Source organism: Podarcis raffonei, chromosome 1, assembly GCF_027172205.1.
Source record: "Podarcis raffonei isolate rPodRaf1 chromosome 1, rPodRaf1.pri, whole genome shotgun sequence".
NCBI classification, from domain to species: domain Eukaryota; kingdom Metazoa; phylum Chordata; class Lepidosauria; order Squamata; family Lacertidae; genus Podarcis; species Podarcis raffonei.
The window spans coordinates 101,999,570-102,020,135 of NC_070602.1; the positions used below are offsets into that span (position 1 = coordinate 101,999,570).

Consider the following 20,566-nt stretch of genomic DNA (forward strand, 5'->3'; position numbering starts at 1 on the left):
GCTATTTCAGAATTTTAAAATAAGCTACAGAAGAAAATAGAGCGTGCATAAATGGCAAAGGCACATGAGGTAGTTTAGAAATAAGTACTAACAAGACAATCAAGTTAAATCCGCACAAACATACCAATGCCCAGTAGCTGCTTTGATAATATAGATCCAACAGTAAAAACTAGCTCCAAAGAATCATGAGTTATCTGCTGCTCTTGAGACTTCTAGGAATTAAAGGGATTTTTGATAAAGAACCAGTTTCATATAGCAGTAAAGGCTACAGAGAGGTCCTACATCAGATGAGAAGTGATAAGGACAAGAGAACAAAAGGTAGACAGCTGGGTTTGAGGGAAGGCATGGCTAAGAATCAGTATTTTTTTTAGAAAAACATTTTACAAGTGCAGCACAGCACAATGTTTCCTCATACTAAAGCAGGCAGCCTTCTCCAGCCTGATTCCCCCAAGTGCTGTTGAACTACACAATTACCATCATTCCTGGCAATTCTGCTTGGGGATGTTAAAGAGTACATCATCATCTAGAGGGCCCCCACTGGAGAAGTAACCTTCAAACCAGGAGCTAGAAACACTCCCCAAACTTTATGAAAATAACCACATGAGCAATTGACCCTGTACAGCTGGAATGAGGAACCTTGGGTCCTGTGGACACAGCCAATGGCCAGAGGTGATACACAGGTGTGTTGCTGAACTACAACTGCTAACAGCCCCCATTTAGCTATGCAACAGTGTAGCCCAAAGGCTTTGAAACAAGGCTCCTTGAGTATAAAGAAAGTTTGTGGGGATATTCAAGACTATTATTAAAGCTGACTTCTCTTTTTCTGAGTAGTGTAGGTTAGGAGCTGCTTTCCGTGTCCAGAGGAGGGCAACCAAAATGGTCAAAGGCCTGGAAACGATGCCTTATGAGGAACGGCTAAGGGAGCTGGGCATGTTTAGCCTGGAGAAGAGGAGGTTAAGGGGTGATATGATAGCCATGTTCAAATATATAAAAGGATGTCACATAGAGGAGGGAGAAAGGTTGTTTTCTGCTGCTCCAGAGAAGCGGACACGGAGCAATGCATCCAAAATACAAGAAAGAAGATTCCACCTAAACATTAGGAAGAACTTCCTGAGAGTAAGAGCTGTTCGACAGTGGAATTTGCTGCCAAGGAGTGTGGTGGAGTCTCCTTCTTTGGAGGTCTTTAAGCAGAGGCTTGACAACCATATGTCAGGAGTGCTCTGATGGTGTTTCCTGCTTGGCAGGGGGCTGGACTCGATGGCCCTTGTGGTCTCTTCCAACTCTATGATTCTATTATTCTAAGACTGAAGCTCCACACTCCATCACTGCCCCATTCCAAACTTCCAATTTAAATTGCCCCACGGGTTCACATATACGTATTTACATTGTTGTGTTGTTTTTTGTTGTTGTTGGTTTTTTTTTGCTAATTACAGTCCCCAATACTGCTAGGTGGTAAGATGGAAAATACCTACACAAGAAGGAAAAGCAAAGCCAGCCAGGCAGTTAGCCCAAGTTACCTCTTCTCAAACAGTTGTCCTACAATTTTGATCAGGACTTTAATAGAACTGTCTTCTCTGTATTAACTATTACAGCATCCAAAATAATTTGCCATCAGCTTCCTGAAGACTTAAGAAAAATTTCAGTATAAGAGTTTAACTAAACACAACTGGTAAACTACCAGAAGAGAGACTGACACAAACAGAATACTTTCCCCAGCTGTAATAAAATAGCAACATTTTCCTTTATTCACTTATTAGACAACAACCAAAAGAAAAATGTAAACACCAGACTGTATGGAACGCTAGTCATACACAGCGTAGATCCACTGCAACAGACTCAGTCATGCTCAAGCAAATGAATTCACTCCAATCTGGGTATCAGCCAGAAAACTGGATTTCTGTTGCAGATCAAAATCCACTTCTTTGGAAATATTAACAAATAAACCAAAGAAAAGAGGGATACACTTTTTAATCAAGTACATTGGGCTGTTGAAGAACATTTTTAAAGGTCATCTTTCAATAGATAACACCGATTTTTCGTCTGGTTTATTTGTAACCAAGTACCACTTTCCAGAATCTCATCAAATATTTCAAATCCACAATCAATTTACTGAAGATGTAGCCCATTGCTTTACATCAGTTGGGCAATTTGGGTAAACCTGCAGAGCATCCATAATTTGGTTGTTGTCCAAAAGAAGATTCATTAGCAAGTATTCTCTCTGTGTGCACATAGATGGTCCTTCTACAGGTTTTATCAATTCAAGATGCAGCAAGTGTTCATAAGCCTAAAAATAAAAAAGCCAAACAAATCATCATTAGAATCTTTTCCTATCATCCACAGATAAATTCAACATAATTTGCAGTTACAGATATTTTAGATTAGAGTTTGTTACTGAATAAGAATTAAGATGCAGCAAAATCTTGCCTCTATTTTAGGCTGTTTAGTTTCATTTTCTAAAACAGCATCTCCATCACACAAAAACCTCATTTGCAGCATAAAAGCTACATGTATGCATACAATGTTCACTAGAGGGCAGCAGAGTACCAAATACAATAATGAAAAGACTAAGATAGACAATGACACCTATGTAAAGCATACAACCCTAAAACATTTTAGAATATCTTTTTTTAAAAAAATGGGAGCTAAATCTTACAGTTCCAGTTCTTCTATCAATTTTATTTCAAACTCTTTGTCCCCTGTGACAATAAAACAGAAGCTTTCAAAAGAGTGTAGTAAAGTACATACCTTCATAACAACAGGTTTCTCAAAACTGTACACTGTGTGTGCCTTCCTCTGTACAAACCTCTGGTACTCTACATCAAAACAAATACAAATTATATTACACTTTTGTTTTAGAGGTAATAAACTACACATTTTGTAACGAATCTGATGCCACCTTACCATTATAAACCATCTGAAAATTAAACGGTTCTCCTCCATAAGTATCATTTAAATGTTTCATGGCTATTATGAGGCAGAGTTCCAACACAGACAGACCTATTAGAGAAAGAAGACAATTCTTAATAGCGATTTTCATGGAGGTATAGCTTTTTAAATGCCTAATCTAAAATGTTAACAGCTATTTGAAACTATTTTTATTATTTCTTCCTTCAAGCTTTCAAAAGGACAGCTGACTTTAAATTTCAAAAATCAAACAAAGGAAAGGAAGTCTACTTGGTCAATTATAAACCTAAGCCTAACATGGTTTTACCCCAAGGTGACAACCTGTTGGGTAGGACCTGCCCCACTCTCTGGGTACGTTGTACAGTGGTACCTCGGGTTACATATGCTTCAGGTTACAGGCGCTTCAGGTTACAGACTCCGCTAACCTAGAAATAGTACCTCGGGTTAAGAACTTTGCTTCAGGATGAGAACAGAAATTGTGCTCCAGCGGCAGCAGGAGGCCCCATTAGCTAAAGTGGTGCTTCAGGTTAAGAACGGTTTCAGGTTAAGAACGGGCCTCCAGAACGAATTAAGTTCTTAACCCAAGGTACCACTGTATCCTGTAGTTGTTGGCCAGCGAAGCTTTCCCAGATGGTTCAGAGACTTCTGACTTATAGCCTACAGCTGAGGCTGTGCAAATTCTGGACCACTTCCTGGGTGCAGTGTGGGTTTGATGAGGGCCAATAAACTGAGCTTAAATTCTAGCAAAACAGAAGCACTATGGTTGAGTGGTTCCATTGTCTGGAGCTGTCAGCAGCCTGCACTCCCTTCTGAAGGAGCAGCTATGCAGTCTTTTTTGTGAGGAGGGGTCACTCTGGATCTAGGCTTATTGCTTGAGGCACAGGTTACTTTCATGGCTCAGAAAGCCTTTTACCAACATCTGCTGCAGCCATTCCTCGATTGGGATAGCTTGACTATGGTGGTTGAAGCAGTGGTAACCTGAAAGATCGAGCACTGTAATGCATTCTATGTTGTGTGACCACGGAGGCTGATTTGGAAGCTGCAGTTGGTGCTGAATTTTGCAACCCAGTTGCTACTGGCCACTGGCACCCACATCCGGTATAACACCTGTGTTGCAGGAGCTGCACAGGTTGCCTGCACTCTCCTGAGATCTTACTATTATTAAACATAAAGCCATAAACTCACTGGCGACAGCATACTTAAACCGTTGCCTTATTCCATCTCCCCAATATTTATTATCTACCACTGAGACATGTCTGATGCTGTGTGGCAGTGTCAAGACTAGCCTCAACAAACCGTGCATTTAGTGCCCACTTCAGTCATCCCTGAGAATCTGGAGATCCACAAAGGATGAAGAGCAAGTGAGGAGAGGGAGAAACACCCAATTGCAGAGCATGTTTCAAAGCATTATTTGCGGCGTGATGATCCAATTGAAACAAAGAAAGCACATAAAGTGCATTTCAGAACTTGCTCCCATAGTTTAAGATGGTAAGTACACACTGTCATCTTACCATGTACAATATTTGCTTTAGAGTCCATTCTGCAGTGTTTGCCTGCTTCAAGAAGGTCTGATGCATTGATATACGGGTGAGACACAGTTATACTACTTGAAGCAAGCATCTGAAGACAAAATAATAATTTAAATATTTAATGACTTAAAATCATTATAAAAGCATCTATAGTTATTTACAATACAAAACAGTTTGTAACATTCAACTGAGAGTATTACTGCAGAATCCATCCAACAGTGCTATATATTGATTGCAATATCCATTTTTAGGATCTTTGATAATTTTACACCTACTTATTTTACTCTTTGAAATAGAAGTAATTTTGGAAGCAACACACAATGCTCAGGAGGCAATCAGAAAATGTAATACAATGTTTCATCAGACCAAGAACAACTTAGATGGATTTAAGTCCAATTCGGCTGCATTATAAAGAGGACTACTCTTAAAAATATTAATGTTTGCAGCGTGGAGATTGGAAAATTGGTACTTACAAGTGAAGGTTCTTTCTGGTTGGTCTGTAAACTCCTATTTTGAAAGTAGGCAGAAAATCATGTGACTGGGCTTTTTGGCACTATGCCCTCTCTGAAAGTCCTTCCCAAGTTTGAGGCCACGGCCAATACTGTAGCAGAAAAATACGGTTATAGAAGGAAGTTAAGGGAATAGTGGGTTGTGATGGAGGAATTGAAGAGGTGAAGACCTCTTGTGGTGCAATTTTGAACAAGGTGATGGCCACCCATAAGGGTGAGGGCTCCTTGTTGAAAATATGCACATCTTAGTAAAGGTATGGTCTTGAATACTTCCACACACCAACCAGAAAAAACTTGCACAGTACCAACACTCCATGACTTATGTAGTGTTGACAATATCTAAGGCAGAATATGTAAAAGCTATGCAAGACCTTCAGTGGGTGAAGTCACTGTACCATGATGAAGGAACATGCAATAGAGCTCTCCCCACAATAGCAACTTCCCTGAGGAAAGCAAAGTAGTGGTCTTGGGGTAGGGGTTTCCTTTGGAGAAAGGGATGCCGCAATTGCTCCTTTTGAAAGGTAGGGAAGAAATGGAGAGGAATTCCTTTGGAGAGGGAGTAGTACAAAAAGCCAAGTCACACGATTCTATGCCTGACGAGCAAGCAGGAGCTAATCCACTTTGGATACTGCCCACACCAAAAAGTAAATCCAGTTTTAAAGCAGAATTTTCTCTTACAGACTTAACAAATATTTCTTGTTTAGAAGAAACCAATATATCCTCACTAAAGCCAGTGGCGTAGCGTGGGTTGTCAGCACCCGGGGCAAGGCAAGTAATTTGCGCCCCCTAACCCGTGGATTTGCCCTAACCCCCAGATGTTATGCCCGGTGCGACTGGCCCCCCCTGCACCCCCCACGCTACGCCACTGACTAAAGCTAGTATGCAGGCAGAGAGGAGGGGCAAGAGACAAGCATGAGGGCATGACATGGGTCCCTGGCCTCCTAAGAAATGGTTTATAGAGCCTGGAATGCTATATTCAAACCAGGCCAGAGACAGAACCTTAATAAACTTGTTTCTCTACACAGTTTCTGAACCCAAATCCTGCAGTCAGAATACATAAAACAGAATAAAGGGGAAATATTTAACATTCCTAACTGTATACAGGTCCTTCCAGTGGTCTGGAGGGGGCTCTTAAGACAGTAAGACACACCAAACATAATAAATGTCATGAGAGTCAACAGGGAGCCTTGCACTGCACAAGCAATGGCTGTGATCATTAGCAAATAGAACTGCACATTATTTTAAGACTTCTCTGTATTTATTGCCATGAAAATCTTGAAGTGGTTTGACTCACAAGTACATCACTGAAGTCGGACTTGCAGAATTTTATTAGAACTTAAAAGGCACAGACTTTCCACACTGCTCCATGGGAAAGTGCTGCTATGAGCTAAAGGAGGGATAATCACCTTCTGCCCTTAAGTGCATCTTCTGAGTGGAACTCTGCTCAGGCAAGAGTGAACTCTGGATCCCATCCTCAGAAAAACATTTGCCACTAGAAAAGGGCTAAGCCAGCATGCTGTATCAAAACATATTCCTTTCCATATTAGTTTTCTTTTATATAGTAGTTGCATTAACTCCATTCGTAACTAGAAGTATCAGTTTATTTTCGTGAATAGCAGTAAAATGTGAGTCAGAAATAAACGTGCCAAGATCTTACCAACAACATGAAGAGAGACCGCAGGTCTTTACTATAATGGAATTGATTTTGCAGTACATCTTGCACCTTTTGGTCTTCTAAGAGAGACTAAAACATTATTTTCAAAATCAGTAATTTTTAAGCAATCTACTCATCTTAATTCACCTAAAACATTTTTATACAGGTGGTAGGATAACACAGTTGATAAAATAACACAAAGTGATTCAGGGAAGATCACAAACATATAATCTGTTATAATTTATCAAAAGCAAACCATGTGGTTGGTTTTAACAAAAAGATCAGAAAGACGACGCTGGACCATACGGCAGTGAACTGTAAGGGAGACAAAGAGATCTAAATAGAGACTATTATTTGTGGTGCGTCATCCCTTTGGCTTGTACTTATTTTGCTTATATTTATTTAGATTTGTCATGGCCAATGACCAGAACAATAGGTATTTGGATTGGACCAGTAGGGTGAAAACTTTGCTCTCAATCACCTTTCAAAGCAAGAACTAAAATACTAATAAAAACTGTTTTTTTCTGCCCAGCTGAAACTTTAGTAAAACTCAGTTTATAGGATGATGTCATTATGTACTAATTTACCTCACTTTGGGGGATTTATATGTACCTGTTTGAAAGGGGCCTTGTATTAAAAATGTGATAAATACAGTAATTTTACCATAGTTGCTCTTCATAACAGTGTTTGAGATCTTCACTCTACAATCTAAATATACTGTATAAAAAAAATAAAAAAATTGTCTAGTAGAACCTTAGAGACCAACTAAGTTTGTTCTTGGCAAAAGCTTTCGTGTGAGTGCACACTTCTTCAGATACACATCTAGAAGTATGGAAGGCACCACACTGAGCTGCATGAAATGGAAGTCCATCAAACTCACAAAGCTAGATTGTAATCTAGTATTGCAATTTTCAAACTAATTTTTAATTACAGAGGCAGATACCAGTGTTAGATGTACATGGTGCCTGGTTTTGAAAACAGAATGTAGGGAAGCAATAAAATACCTTCAAGTAATACTTGATATGCAATTTTTCTACTCCTTTTAAAATTAGAAATTATGGCTTGTACACAGAACTCTGCTCACACAACAATACTTTCCTTTCCTCTCCTCCCATGCAACTCCAAAAGCTGCTCCAGGGGTCCCCAAACTATCCAGAGCTGATTTTGAGGTCACCAAAGGGGAAATTGCAAGGAAGAGGAGGGGAAATTTCCATTTCACAAGTGGAAGTCTGTGCACTAACAGACACAATAACTTGGATCCTAATTTCTACTGGAATAAGTACATTCCAATGCATTTCTTTTTAAGCTGTATAAGTGCTGCTATCCAGCAGTTTGAAGATCTTCAGCAAGAAATTTCAATTGACTGATTATTACTATTATTTCAATCACCTGTACATTCTTATTCCATTTCTGAATAAAGGACTTTTCTGGAAATTCTGCAGGCAGGGATAACTGTTCTTTACAAATATTCAGATATTTTTTAAAATCAAATGAATTCATTAAGTATATTTGCCGGTGTGAAAATCTTGACTTCACTCTCTTCTCCATGAGTTCAAGAATGTCCTAGTGAAAAATTGCACACAGAACAAAAACATAAGAAATCTACAAGAAAACATATCAATTGCTAGATAACTTGTTTACCCTTTTTTTTTTACTTTCTAAGGATGCAAACTGACCTCAGATTTATGCTTGAGCATTTGCCAGCTCTGCAGAATGACAACTCCAATACATACGTTATAAAACAATTTATCTGAAATTCTGTATACATAGGTTAAATGCTTGCCACAGAAAATTCTAGAGATCGCAGTTACTATCAAATATCTAGGTTAGTTTTCAGTTTATTAGGCATACCAGTGTTGGCAACTTATTTAAATTATTTTTATCTGAATTGTATTATCTATTGAAAATGATTATTTGAACAGGTATTTCATGTTAAGATTTCTCAATCAAACCTCATTAGAAGAACAGAATCTTTTCAACTGACTAAGCTATTTCAACACACAGGAAGTTCTACTAAGTGTGGTTAAAGTAGCATTCTTTATTTAATAATGAAAATGATTCACAATCCCTAAAAGTCTCTTACTTTTCTCTGCACAGGGTCTCTAGCCAATTAAAGAGAAGCATCTTTACTAGTCATCATCTGAATTTGCATGCACTGGTGGTGACATATATTAAGAGAAAAGTAAATTCATTTTACCAGTCTACAAGTCAGACCAACAACAGCTATAGGTGTCTGTGCTGACTGGGACACATCAAAGAGGTTATACAGCAACGTCTGGTTCTTATGATGAACAAACAGATCAAACTCATCTAGGATGAACAGCACCGGGCAACTGTGAGCACGGTCACCTAACACATAAAACAAACGGGTAAATATTAGGGACCCAATTCAACTAAGTGGTTCTACACAAAGACTTCCACTAGCTCAACAGGTAATCTCTTTGCAAGCAACTGAAAGAACTGTAACATAACTTGCAATTTGGCAAGAACTTCCAATTCGTTGTAAGACGGCAAAGCCACCAAACATTTCACTTTAGTTCCTTTACTGCAGTATTTAAGTTACAGATTTTCTTACCCACCCTTCACCATAAGGTCCCAGGGAGGGTTGTAACAAAACAAGGATACAATTTAAAATAGAATGATACTAATAATTAATGCAACAACCGAACTACAATATAAAAAACAGAGAATAAAGTTACAAAGATCAGGGTAAAGAGGCACGTCTTCAGCATACGGTGAAAACTGTACCACAAGGATGATAGATGCACCTCAAGGGGGAGAGAATTCCATAATTTAGCGGCTACCAGAGAATACTCACTCCCTAGTGGCCAATCACAAACTTCTGTGGGACACAGAAATACCAAGAGGGGCTCCTCTGCTGATCTTAATGGTCTGAGAGAAGGAGACAGTACAGAAGGAGTCAGGCTGTCAGATATTTGGGGCCTAAGTTGCTTAGAGCTTTAAATACCAGTGTGCAGCTTGAACTGAGCCTGCAAACAAACTGCCAACCAGCGCAGCTGCTTTAAAACAGGGATTCTAGAAATGCTAATGGATACTAGTTAGTAATCTAGATGGAGTAGATCATAGTGTTTGTCATTAACCCCCAATAACGTGTTATTAATCACCAAGAAAATATGTTTACCTCTCTTTAATGCTTCAAGAAGAAACGTGAGGTTTTCTGCAAAACTACCCTAAAAGATAACAACATCTGAATGATTATCTGGTAGATATTAAGCTTTAAAATAAAAACATGTAGCAGGATTCACTAAATGAACCCAGCAGAACCCATGCACCAACATTCCCATTTGTGTAGCAGGGCTTCCCCCTCTCTTCCCACCACCACTGTACCACGTGAAATTGGCTTTTCTTTGGTGGGGCAGGGGGACCCCCAGAACAATACCCCCAGAATCCCATCCATTGTATTTTGTAGAACTGTATGCTATTGCAAAAAAAATAAAAAAAATGCAACAGCTTCTACAAAGTGTAACCAGAGCGGACTAATCAGCTGCAGGGGATAAACAGATAAATAACTATATGACTTTTAGAAGACACGTGAAGGCAGCCCTCTACAGGGAAGTTTTTAAGGCTGTTTTATAGCGCTTTTATTATTTTGTTGGGAACCATCCAGAGTGGGGCAACTCAGTCAGCTGGGTGGCATATTAATAATAATATAAAGACCTGCTTCAAGCAAGGACAGGAAAAAAATGTCACTAAAGGGGAGGGACAACATAGGAATGATGACATTTTTTCTGCCTTCAGGTAAGTGGGAGCATAACAATAAACAATTACCGTATTTTTCGCTCTATAACACGCACCCGACCATAACACGCACATAGTTTTTAGAGGAGGAAAATCCGTAGGCATGCCACCCGTAGGCATTACCTCCATAACACGCACAGACATTTCCCCCTACTTTCTAGGAGAAAAAAGTGAGTGTTATGGTGCAAAAAATACGGTAAATAATAATAACCCAGCTGGTTGTGTTGCAGTCTAAGAAATCTAAAAAGGATTTTTAGTTGCGTTTGCAATGCCCCTTACACGGTTTTATGATTTTGCAGCATATGGATATAGTTACAAGTTGAAAGAGTACAACAATGTGGACTATATATTTTAAGTACATCTAAATGTTTTACTTACAAAAACTTTATCTCCAACCACATTTTCTAGATTTAGTTGTCTTGTAATTTCCTTAAGAGCAATTTTATCATTGGTCTGTAATAACCCTAGAAGACAATTGCAAATACATGTAATATTCTAGATTTGGATATTCTATAAACCCCACTAGAAAGACAGAAAAAAATGCATTTTATATTTCAACAAATAGTAGCATCAAAAGCAAATTTTAGAAATGTCATTAAGTATCCAAGGCTCACATGCTCATTCTTTTCAAAGATGCATTGGATCCTTAGTTTCAGAACGATGAAAGCTAGCCAGTTCAAGTGCAACAAAGCCTTGTTTGGTATTATATGAGTGAGCATTGAGCTTGCATACTCCCTTCTCCAACTCCTTCACCTCACACACTCATATCCTGTCTAAATGCCCCTTGAACAAGACCTACAGACTATGGCAGGGTTTGCAATTCTTGGAAGGAAAGTGCAAACCTGTTTGCCTGTTCAGATTGACAACAAACTATGGTTTGTGCTAAACAGTAAGTTGTTGAATCTTGATCACATGGCATATTCTCAACCCTTTAAAGCAACCCACTGTTAAAACTGATAATATATGGTGGTATCCAACTTCCATGTGTGAACAGGATGAACTTCCTCTTATGCACCATGGCTTTCCTTTTCTCTCCTCCCTCTGTAGCCTGCTCCTGGCAATCTACCCTGGGTGGTTAGGGGATCATCTGGAGCAGACTTGCAACAGGGATGCAAGGTGGATAATAGAAATTCCATTGCACATGTGGATGTCTGCTCACATGAGGCTATATACTTGGTTTTCATAAAGCTATCCTATGTTAACATGGCTTTTATGTTAACACAGCTTTTTATAGAGCTTTTATGTACAATTCTATCTCTGCTGCAAGTAGATACTATGGCTACAATAAGTACAATTCCTTGCAATTGTTAATTGAAATAGATCAGTACAAAATTACTAGGCTCAATTAGCACTATCTTCAAGGAAATTCAGCTGATGTGACCAAATTACATACCATTTAAATGAACTTGTAAGATGTTTTCTCTTACTTCCTTTACTTCCATGAGCTTCTTTAAGACATGGCATGTTAACTAGGAAGAAATAAAACAAAACATAAATTCTTATGCCATATGCTTACTACATAGTATCATGATTTAAAACTGAAACAAGTTTTTATGGGCATGACTTATACTATTGTAATAGCAATAAAGAACATGTTAAAACCACAATCTTTTAAATGCATCAAGTGGAATGAAACATTTGTTGCAGTTTTTAAAAGTTATTTCAAGAAATGAAAAAAACAATGGTACGACAGAGGAAAAATAGTAGAGATTTGCTCCTATTCCAGGTGGCCTGTGCCTTCCCACAACAGGGCTATCTACCAGTAAGCGCCTTGTGGGAAACAAGCGCCTTGTGGGACAAGCATGTTTTGATATTGTCTTCACTGTTTTATTTTGGTTTTACATATAAGGATTTGTATCATTAAAATTGGGTACAAATAAATATAATAATAAATAAAAGCAAGGGATTCAAAGTATCAATTCCCTAGATGGTATTAGTCAGGAAGCATGCCGAAGAGTGCAATTTGCATCCAATGGTATCCTGATCCCCCTGCATCTTCCTCAAATCCCGAGAGGATATGGGGATCCTTCAGAACAGCCTGAGAAGGTGGAAGGGATGGAGGAGAATATACTTGTTCAAAGAGCCTCCCCTTACTGGACGGGTACCATAGGATATAATCCTATCAAAACTAGAAAATAAAGTTTAGTTAGAAAACAGTTTTATTTATGAAGTTTAGAAAGGATTTTTCTAGTCAAGAGACCTAAAAAGATCAATATAGAATAAAAGATGTAGAAACTCTAATAAAATAACACATTAAGAAGCTAAAGCATCTCAAAGGTTTGAAAGAAAGCACACAACTAAACAAGTTAAAGCAAGGTTAAAGGCTCTGAGAGTCGCATTCTATGTACCAAAAATACAAAGGATGGTGAACTCGGTTTAACATCATTATGAAACAAATTTCTTCCCTCTCACCACAAAGCCAGCATTTGATTTATAAGAAAATGAATTTCACTGATAATTTTCATGCAGTACATTAAGTTATAACTTTCCACATGGGACTCAATATATAAAAACTAAATGGAATTAAATCTTACCAGAGTCTTCCCTGATCCCCGAGGTCCAATAATGAGTACAGAGTTGCTTTCACCATTGATAGCAGTACGTTTCAGAAGCTCGAGTAATTGTCTGAGTAAAGGTTGAGGAGAGAGAGAATGAGGAATACAAATAACTTTAGACCTGGAATAATTTCAGATATCAAATTTCATCTCAGAGAAACAAAATCACATTATTTTTAAAAAGTTTCAGCCCACCTCCCTTTACCCATTCGGAAAACACATTATGACACGAAGAAATAGAACAGAATACATTTGTCTGTGCAATTGTCATTTAAATGCTTTTCTGATTCTCAAGAAGCTAGCTTTCTTCTTGGAAGGAAATAAAAGGACAGTTAATTAAAAAACAAATCTTTACTGACAAATTCTAACCCTAGATTTATAGGCTCTGTAAGTATATCTCTAAGCTTGTTAAAAAGATTAGGTACAAACTTATTTTAATAACTAAGGTAATTTTGACTAGCTTTATACAGTGGTACCTCAGGTTAAGAACTTAATCAGTTCTGGAGGTCCGTTCTTAACCTGGAACTGTTCTTAACCTGAAGCACCACTTTAGCTAATGGGGCCTCCCGCTACCGCCATGCTGCCACCGCACAATTTCTGTTCTCATCCTGAAGCAAAGTTCTTAACCCGAGGTACTATTTCTGGGTTAGCGGAGTCTATAACCTGAAGCGTCTGTAACCTGAAGCGTCTGTAACCTGAAGCGTCTGTAACCCGAGGTACCATTGTACTTGATTTCATATCATTTTAATGGTTATTAACTATTCAAAAAAAATTTTAAAAAATGATGAAAAAGTTTCTGCTGTCTTCTCTTCATCCACACATTATTTACTGGTGGGTACCTAGATTACAGTGGTGCCTCGCAAGACGAAATTAATTCGTTCCGCGAGTCTTTTCGTCTTGCACGGTTTTTCGTCTTGAGAAGCTCGGTCAGTCGCAACTGCACCTCTTCAAGCGGTTTGAAGAAAAAAGGAAACAAACTTGCAAGACGTTTTCGTCTTGCGAAGCAAGCCCATAGGGAAAATCGTCTTGTGAAGCAACTCAAAAAACGAAAAACTCTTTCATCTTGCGAGTTTTTCATCTTCCGAGGCATTCGTCTTGCGAGGTACCACTGTACACACTTCTTTTTGAGCCCTGTGTAAAGTCAAGTGATGCTGCGTTAGGATTAGAACCCCTCCTCCTCCTTAATGTAATAGCTGCTACGGTGCTGACTTGAGACCATGTTACTGAAAAGAATTCTGGGACGAGTATGGCTGTTGCTTTTCTACCACGTTCAGTGAAATGATCCATTAAGGCTGGGAGGGCAATGGCACTGTGATAGCCAGAGCTTTCATTTGAGATATGCCATAAGAACCACTGGGAACATTTCCTCCCTCCCTATGAATATGTTTTAGTCTTTTAAGAGTCCCTTTGATGATGGGTAAGAAACCAGTATTTGGGGGACAAATCTTTGAAATCTTGTTATCTACTAAACTTGCAGTTTAAAGTCCACAAGATCAGTAAAGGGGATATCTGAAACAAACATAAACACACCGTTTCCTTACTTGTATTGGAGCTCAATTCCAAACAACTTCCCATTTTGACTCTGGTGACAGAACCTTTCACGCAATATTCTTTGTACCTGCATATATTAGTTATAGAGACATCAAATATGCACAGCACAACCAGCTGTCATTTAACAATTTTCTCTTATCCTGTGGAAGTTAGTAAGCTACAAATTTGTTATTGATTTATTTTCACAATTTATATCTTGCCATTCTCCTTCTGGGTCCCAAAACCGCTTACAAAATGCAAACATAGAATATAAAACATAAATTAAACATCATAGATTAAAACATCAATGAAGCATCCATGGTGAAAATGCCTTATGGAATAAAATAGTTTTAATCAGGTGTCTGCAACTTATAAGGGATGGTACCTGCTTGATTTCTAGTGGGAGGAAGATTAATAAAGTACAGGTCCAAACAGGGCAGGCAACCGGCCTTGCTCCCATATCCCAGGATTCAGACTCTGCTTACTGGCCTAACTGCATCTAGGCACTAGTCCAGGTCTTTAACAACATCTCAGTTCAGATGTAACAGAGATGGATATAATCAGCATACTGATGACACCTTGCCCCTAGACTCCTAATGACCATTCTTAACAGCTTCATATAGATATTAAACAGTACTGGGAACAAAATATTACCTGAGGGGACTCCATAATGTAACTTCCATGGCCCCAAATAACAGTCTCCCAATGCTACTTTTGAGCACGACCCTGAAGTAATAACGGAACCGAACTCTCCAGATCTTCAGTGTAAGAAGACTGAAGAAGGGCCTCAATGATCACAGGGTCCAGGATGGTTCATAAAGCACCATCCATTTGTGGAACCAAGGCTGATTCAGTCCCAAACTCAGGACTGATTCCAGATTGCACTGGATCTAGATAATCAGTTCATCTAGAAACACCTGCAGTTGCTCTGCCATGAACCTCTCTATCACCGTACACAAAAGTGGAGTGTTAGCACCAGTTTGATAGTTCTTGCATTCCATTGTTGTTCTGTCCACTTTCGCCCTCAGACTGAAAAATGTTCCCCACCTTGCTATAGTACAAATTTCCAGGATTCTTTATAGTAGGGATGCAGTTACTTAGGAACATTCCAAGTGGCATATACCAAGTCAGACCATTGGTTATCTATCTCAGCAATGTATATTCTGACTGGCAGTATCTCTCCGGGGTTTCAGACAAGGATCTTTCCCAGTCCTGTCTGATGATGCTGGAGACTAAATTTGGAACTAAAGTTTGGTGGACAGAGCAAATCATGTGATCTACCTACTGCGTTATGACCCCACCCCAGCTAAACATTAACAAGCAGTAGCCACGGCATTAGTTCGTGACACACAAACACATATACACTCCAGAAATTATCTAGTCATAGGTATGCAATTGTGGAAGTGGGCTTCTACACATGGATTCCCTTACTGGATTAAGGGACACACAGACAAGAATTGAGGGTGTTCTTGCTGGTTTACACATGAAGACCTTGATTTGTCTGTGCAGCTGTAAACAACTGCATTGGTGCTGCATTTACAAATCCAATCAGATGGTAAACAGAATTGGTTTTGGTAGAATTTATCAAAGGAGTTTGTGTGAGAGAGATTTATACACACTTAAAAAGAGTGAGAGACTGACTGAATCCACATCTCTCCACAAATGCATCATTTGTACATATACATGAGTCGCAAAAGAATCAACATGTGCAAGTAGGACATACATACTTGTCAGCAAACCCTCCCTATTTATAACTTTGTTTCTCCTATTCAAGCAATTATACTAACCTTTGATATGCATTCCCCATTTGTAAAGCTATCCTCCTTTAGCTTGCGTTTGCTCATTGTAATTCAAGCCCTAAAAGAGAAACATTTCGCGTTACACCAGAACTTCCTCACACATAAGACTGGCATTGCATCATTTTATGGTTCCTTATTCAACAGAAGCCAGAAATGTGCATACCTGTGGACCGCAAATAAGCTATGGGCCACTACAAATCATATGTATGACACTGGAAGATTATTCTCTGCAAGAAGTCTTAAAATTGTGTTTAGTTTTAAACTTCATTTTCTTGCAAGCAGGGCTGGTGCCAAGTTGGAAGGGGCACTGAATAAGATGCTCAGTGATCCCCGAAAAATGAAAACAGTGTAGATGCTTTGCCCAGTGCTTTTCTTCTCAGTGCCAGGTTTAGCTCCACCAATCATCTCTGCAGTGGTCCAGTGCTGTTCAGTGCTGCTTTCCACACTGACAGAATTAACTTAACAGGCTGGGCAAGCAGCAATAGGGGCAGCTGGTGGAACTCAGTCCACCACTGAGGAGAAGGGCAGGGCAAAACAACAGCTACTGCCATCCTCATTTCCTCAGAATCTCTGGGCCCCATCATAGCAGGGTTCAGACACTTTGGGAATAAAATAGGGCAGCAGCTATGCAGCCTTACCCAGTGCCTCACTTCACAACACCTGAATGACTGCATGTCACCATTCAGAAAGCAAGAGAGAGTATGCATGTCAGCATCTGCCCAAACCATGGTCTGTGTGAAAGTGATATGAAGTATAATGCTCAGACACTAATTTCATTTCTTTGGAAAATAGACACGATGCATAAGGGACTGTGAGATCTTCAACCTGAAACAAGACTTGGCTCCAATTAATATACCCCAACATTCACACTACATATTTCAAATAAATATAAAATGTTGGCCTAGACAGAACATTAAAGCATCTCTTTCCTGGGTACATATCATCTGGGGTAATCCAAAGCTAAGCCTTTACAGTCATACCTCGGGATAAATACGCTTCAGGTTGAGCGCTTTCGGGTTGCGCTCCATGGCGACCCGAAAGTAACAGAGGGTGTTACTTCTGGGTTTCGCCACTTGCACATGCGCAGATGGTCAAAATGACGTCACGCACATGCATGGAAGCGGTGAAACGCGACCCGTGCAGACGTGCTGTCGCGTCTTACGTTCTGTTTGGGATGCAAATGGGGCTCCGGAACGGATCCCATTCGCATCCCGAGGTACCACTGTATATCTATTTTGCCTATAATTGAGTGCATCATGAATAAAAGCTCTTCACAAGTTTTGGGCTCAATACAACACTGAGATGGGCTTATGTCAGGTGCATATGACTCCAGGGTGCAAAACCCCCATTTCCTTCCTACTTAACATATATTGGCCTAGGATCATCATGCTTGAACAGTACCTTGAACAAAAATAAACTTGGGATGGGCACAGTAGCTATGTTCAAACCACAGTTTAGCATAACATGACAAGCCACGCCTAGCCTTTGGCTCAAACCTTTCCTCCTGTGTAGTTACTTCTAATTCAGCATAGCTTGCCACCTTCCTCAGAGTTGTAGTTTTAAAAGTACAGCTGCAAAAACCACAGTTTAAAGTTGGCTTGTTTAAAACTAACCACAATTATTGCTAACCACATTTTGTTGGTGTGGACAACATGGCAAAATATTGTTCACATAATGTTAAACCATGGTTGAACATAGTCACAGCTAGGGCAAGTCATATGGGACCGTCTCCCAGTTCCAGGGGTTCTAATGTGCGGTGACTTAAAGCTGATTTTGGGAAGGGAAGTGTGCAAATTTCAGTACCTTATTTAACTGAATACAATAAAAGACCACAGCTTACTCTTATGCACCTAGTTTTAATCAACACTTTTCAGAAAAGAAAACACAGCCAGATGCTTTAAACCAATTATTTTATTAATTTATATCCCACCTTTCTTGCATAATGGAACCCAAGGCAGAAGACAGGTTGCTGACATTAAGACTATGTACAGTTTTCTGTTTGCCCCACTGCTTTCCCCGGGGAAAACTGACTGTTACTGCTGAATCGGAACAAACATCAATACGCAGAAAGCAGTGGGACAAGCAGAAGTAGAGACAAGTCCCTATAGCTCAGAAAAAAACCTAGTATTTGAAAAGCAGTAGTGATAGCCACAATAAAGAGATTAATTTACTCCAGTACTACTTTTGCATTCAGTTTTTAGGGGGGAAGGGGGGGGACTTTACAGTAGGCAGTCTCCAACCCAATTTTTACCTCCATTTAAACCCAATCCACTTCAGTTTACTCATCTCATACCAGCTGGCCATATATATACCACAGTCCTCCATTTCTGATCTTTGTTTATAACTTCATAATTTTATCACCACAGTATTATATTTATACAGCACCATCAACTGTCACCTGGCAGTAGCAATTCCATCAGGCTATGTCAGAAGGAGAAATGGGAAGTAGGGCTCTCATCCCATCAGCTCTGCTGAAAGACCAACTCCATCAGACATCTCTGATGCCAACCAATCTGTTTCTATACTAGCTAGTCACTGTAGGAACTACTGTTTGAATTGGTGCCTGAGTTTGCTTTCTCTTTTCCATCTCTGTCCCTTGTGTGATTTGTTTTTTGACTGTGAGCCTCTAGGCAGTGACTGTCTTGTTTTTATTCATTTTATGGAAGCCATTCTGGGAGCCCTTTTTGGTTGAAGTGGGCATGCAAATGCTCTAAACAAACAGACATGATACTTTACAAAGAACAAGAAACCAGATTCCTACCCTGAGGGGCTCACACACTATAATTTTCAACTGGAAGTTTGGCAGGAGCAATTTACGCAACACATGTCAAGTAGTACGAGGGCTGAAATGGAAGAAGGATGTGCTGTCAAATACAGCAAAGTCAAGACACTTCAGAAATAATACAAGTGCAATTTATGTCACCTACAAACACTTTACGTATGTCAACACTCAGCCAGCCTCTAATTCCTATATTTGTCCTCAATACTTAACAGTCTCTCTATCTATTTGGAGGTAGGGAGAAGAAGCTACAGGTGAAACAATGCAGAAGAGCTGAAGGCTGCTGTTGAAGCAGCCTGGTCTTCCATAACACCTCAGCAGTGCCACAGGCTGATAGCATCCATGCCACGCCGCATTGAGGCAGTAATTGATGCAAAAGGGGCCCAAACCAAGTAATGAGTACATATGCATGCTTCTACTTCTCAGAGGTCTGATATCGCTCTCTGAGACTGTTAATTTGGGGTTTTCCTCAGCTGTATCATCACAATTATAACAAATAAAGGCTTGACATATCTCGCTTTGCATGTCATGAGTCTATCTCATATATTAAATTCACCTTTTAAGTTAAATTACTGAAATAAATGAACTTTTCCACGATATTCTAATTTTTCGAGTTTCACCTGTATATGGCTGATGTAACTTTTGTCAGGGCTGGCACGTAAATGCAAAAAAAAGTGCTTAAACTCAAATCACACCATGGGCATGATGTCGTCAAAGTCAAGAACAGATTATAACCAAGTGGGTTGCAAATAGTATTATCCGGGACTAGCCTGCCTAGGTCCCTGCAGAATCCCACCAGGGTGTCCAGCCTTCCCGCCGCTTCTTCCCCCCCACTGTGCATATTTAACCACCGCCCCTGCTAATATCCTGCCTTGGGCTTAATGACACCACCCACCTACAGATCCTTATTCCTTTTAAAAAAAAAAAAGGTGGGGACGAGAGCCCCCCACCACTACTATTTCGCCTTGAGGAAAAGAGCAGCCCAACACGCCTTCCCTGCTTATAGGGCCAGAGAGGGCAGGTGCAAGAGCCGTTGAACCGCTTCAAAACCACCGTCCCATTTTAAAAAACCACCACCAAAAAAACCGAAGCCAAGGAGAGGCGTTTTAAATTGAGCCCCGCCCTCCTCCACGCAGCTCCCGCACGCTCACCTTCCCCCCACCCTCCTCAAAACCACGTCCTGGACCGACCGTTACCTGCGACGCTCACAGGCAATTCCCGAGCGAGCGAGCGCCTCTCTCCCCCCCCCCCGTGTCACTCTCGCTCTCGGCTCCCGCCCGCCGCCGTTACTCCGAGCTCCCGCCGCCAAGCTCTGATGAGTGCCCTCCCGGCAACCTCCGCGCGCGAGAGCGAGAGAGCGCACACCTCTATCACGTGACCCCCGCGTGAGGGCGCCGATCTATTTACAAGCACAGCGGCTCCGAGTCAACGGGTTTCCTGCGTCTCTTTCTCCGACTCTACTCCTCTTCGCCTCCGCCCATTGGCTTACTTCCGCCTTTGCCCTCTTGATTTCCCCTCCCGCAATTTCCGGTCTCCCTTCTTTTTTTT

General features: G+C 40.1%; 1 protein-coding gene across 4 annotated transcripts; it reads right to left on the bottom strand.

Annotated features, from left to right (window-relative positions):
• Nucleotides 1–1,722: 1,722 nt before the first annotated feature.
• Nucleotides 1,723–20,520, bottom strand: ORC4 (origin recognition complex subunit 4). 4 transcript variants are annotated; one of them, XM_053406318.1, is made up of 14 exons: nucleotides 20,384–20,520; nucleotides 16,228–16,297; nucleotides 14,452–14,528; nucleotides 12,890–12,980; nucleotides 11,749–11,824; nucleotides 10,734–10,819; nucleotides 9,739–9,787; nucleotides 8,794–8,945; nucleotides 7,986–8,159; nucleotides 6,600–6,686; nucleotides 4,416–4,524; nucleotides 2,902–2,997; nucleotides 2,746–2,813; nucleotides 1,723–2,284 (listed from the first exon to the last, which is right to left on the bottom strand). In XM_053406318.1, exons 2-14 carry the CDS (start codon nucleotides 16,282–16,284, stop codon nucleotides 2,102–2,104), a joined length of 1,305 nt encoding a protein of 434 aa, XP_053262293.1. In that variant the 5' UTR covers nucleotides 16,285–16,297; nucleotides 20,384–20,520; the 3' UTR covers nucleotides 1,723–2,101. The 4 variants fall into 4 exon arrangements, with proteins under 4 accessions (XP_053262293.1, XP_053262284.1, XP_053262303.1 ...); XM_053406309.1 differs by lacking the exon at nucleotides 20,384–20,520 and adding an exon at nucleotides 20,215–20,328; XM_053406328.1 differs by lacking the exon at nucleotides 20,384–20,520 and adding an exon at nucleotides 20,209–20,295.
• Nucleotides 20,521–20,566: the final 46 nt, after the last annotated feature.

Coding starts and splice junctions, on each gene's coding strand:
- ORC4 (XM_053406318.1), bottom strand. CDS start 16,284: ATGAGCAAACGCAAGCTAAAGGAGGATAGCTTTACAAATGGGGAATGC. Junction 14,529..16,227: donor ATGGGGAATGCATATCAAAG/GTTAGTATAATT, acceptor TAATATATGCAG/GTACAAAGAATATTGCGTGA. Junction 2,814..2,901: donor TTTTCAGATGGTTTATAATG/GTAAGGTGGCAT, acceptor GTTTTGATGTAG/AGTACCAGAGGTTTGTACAG.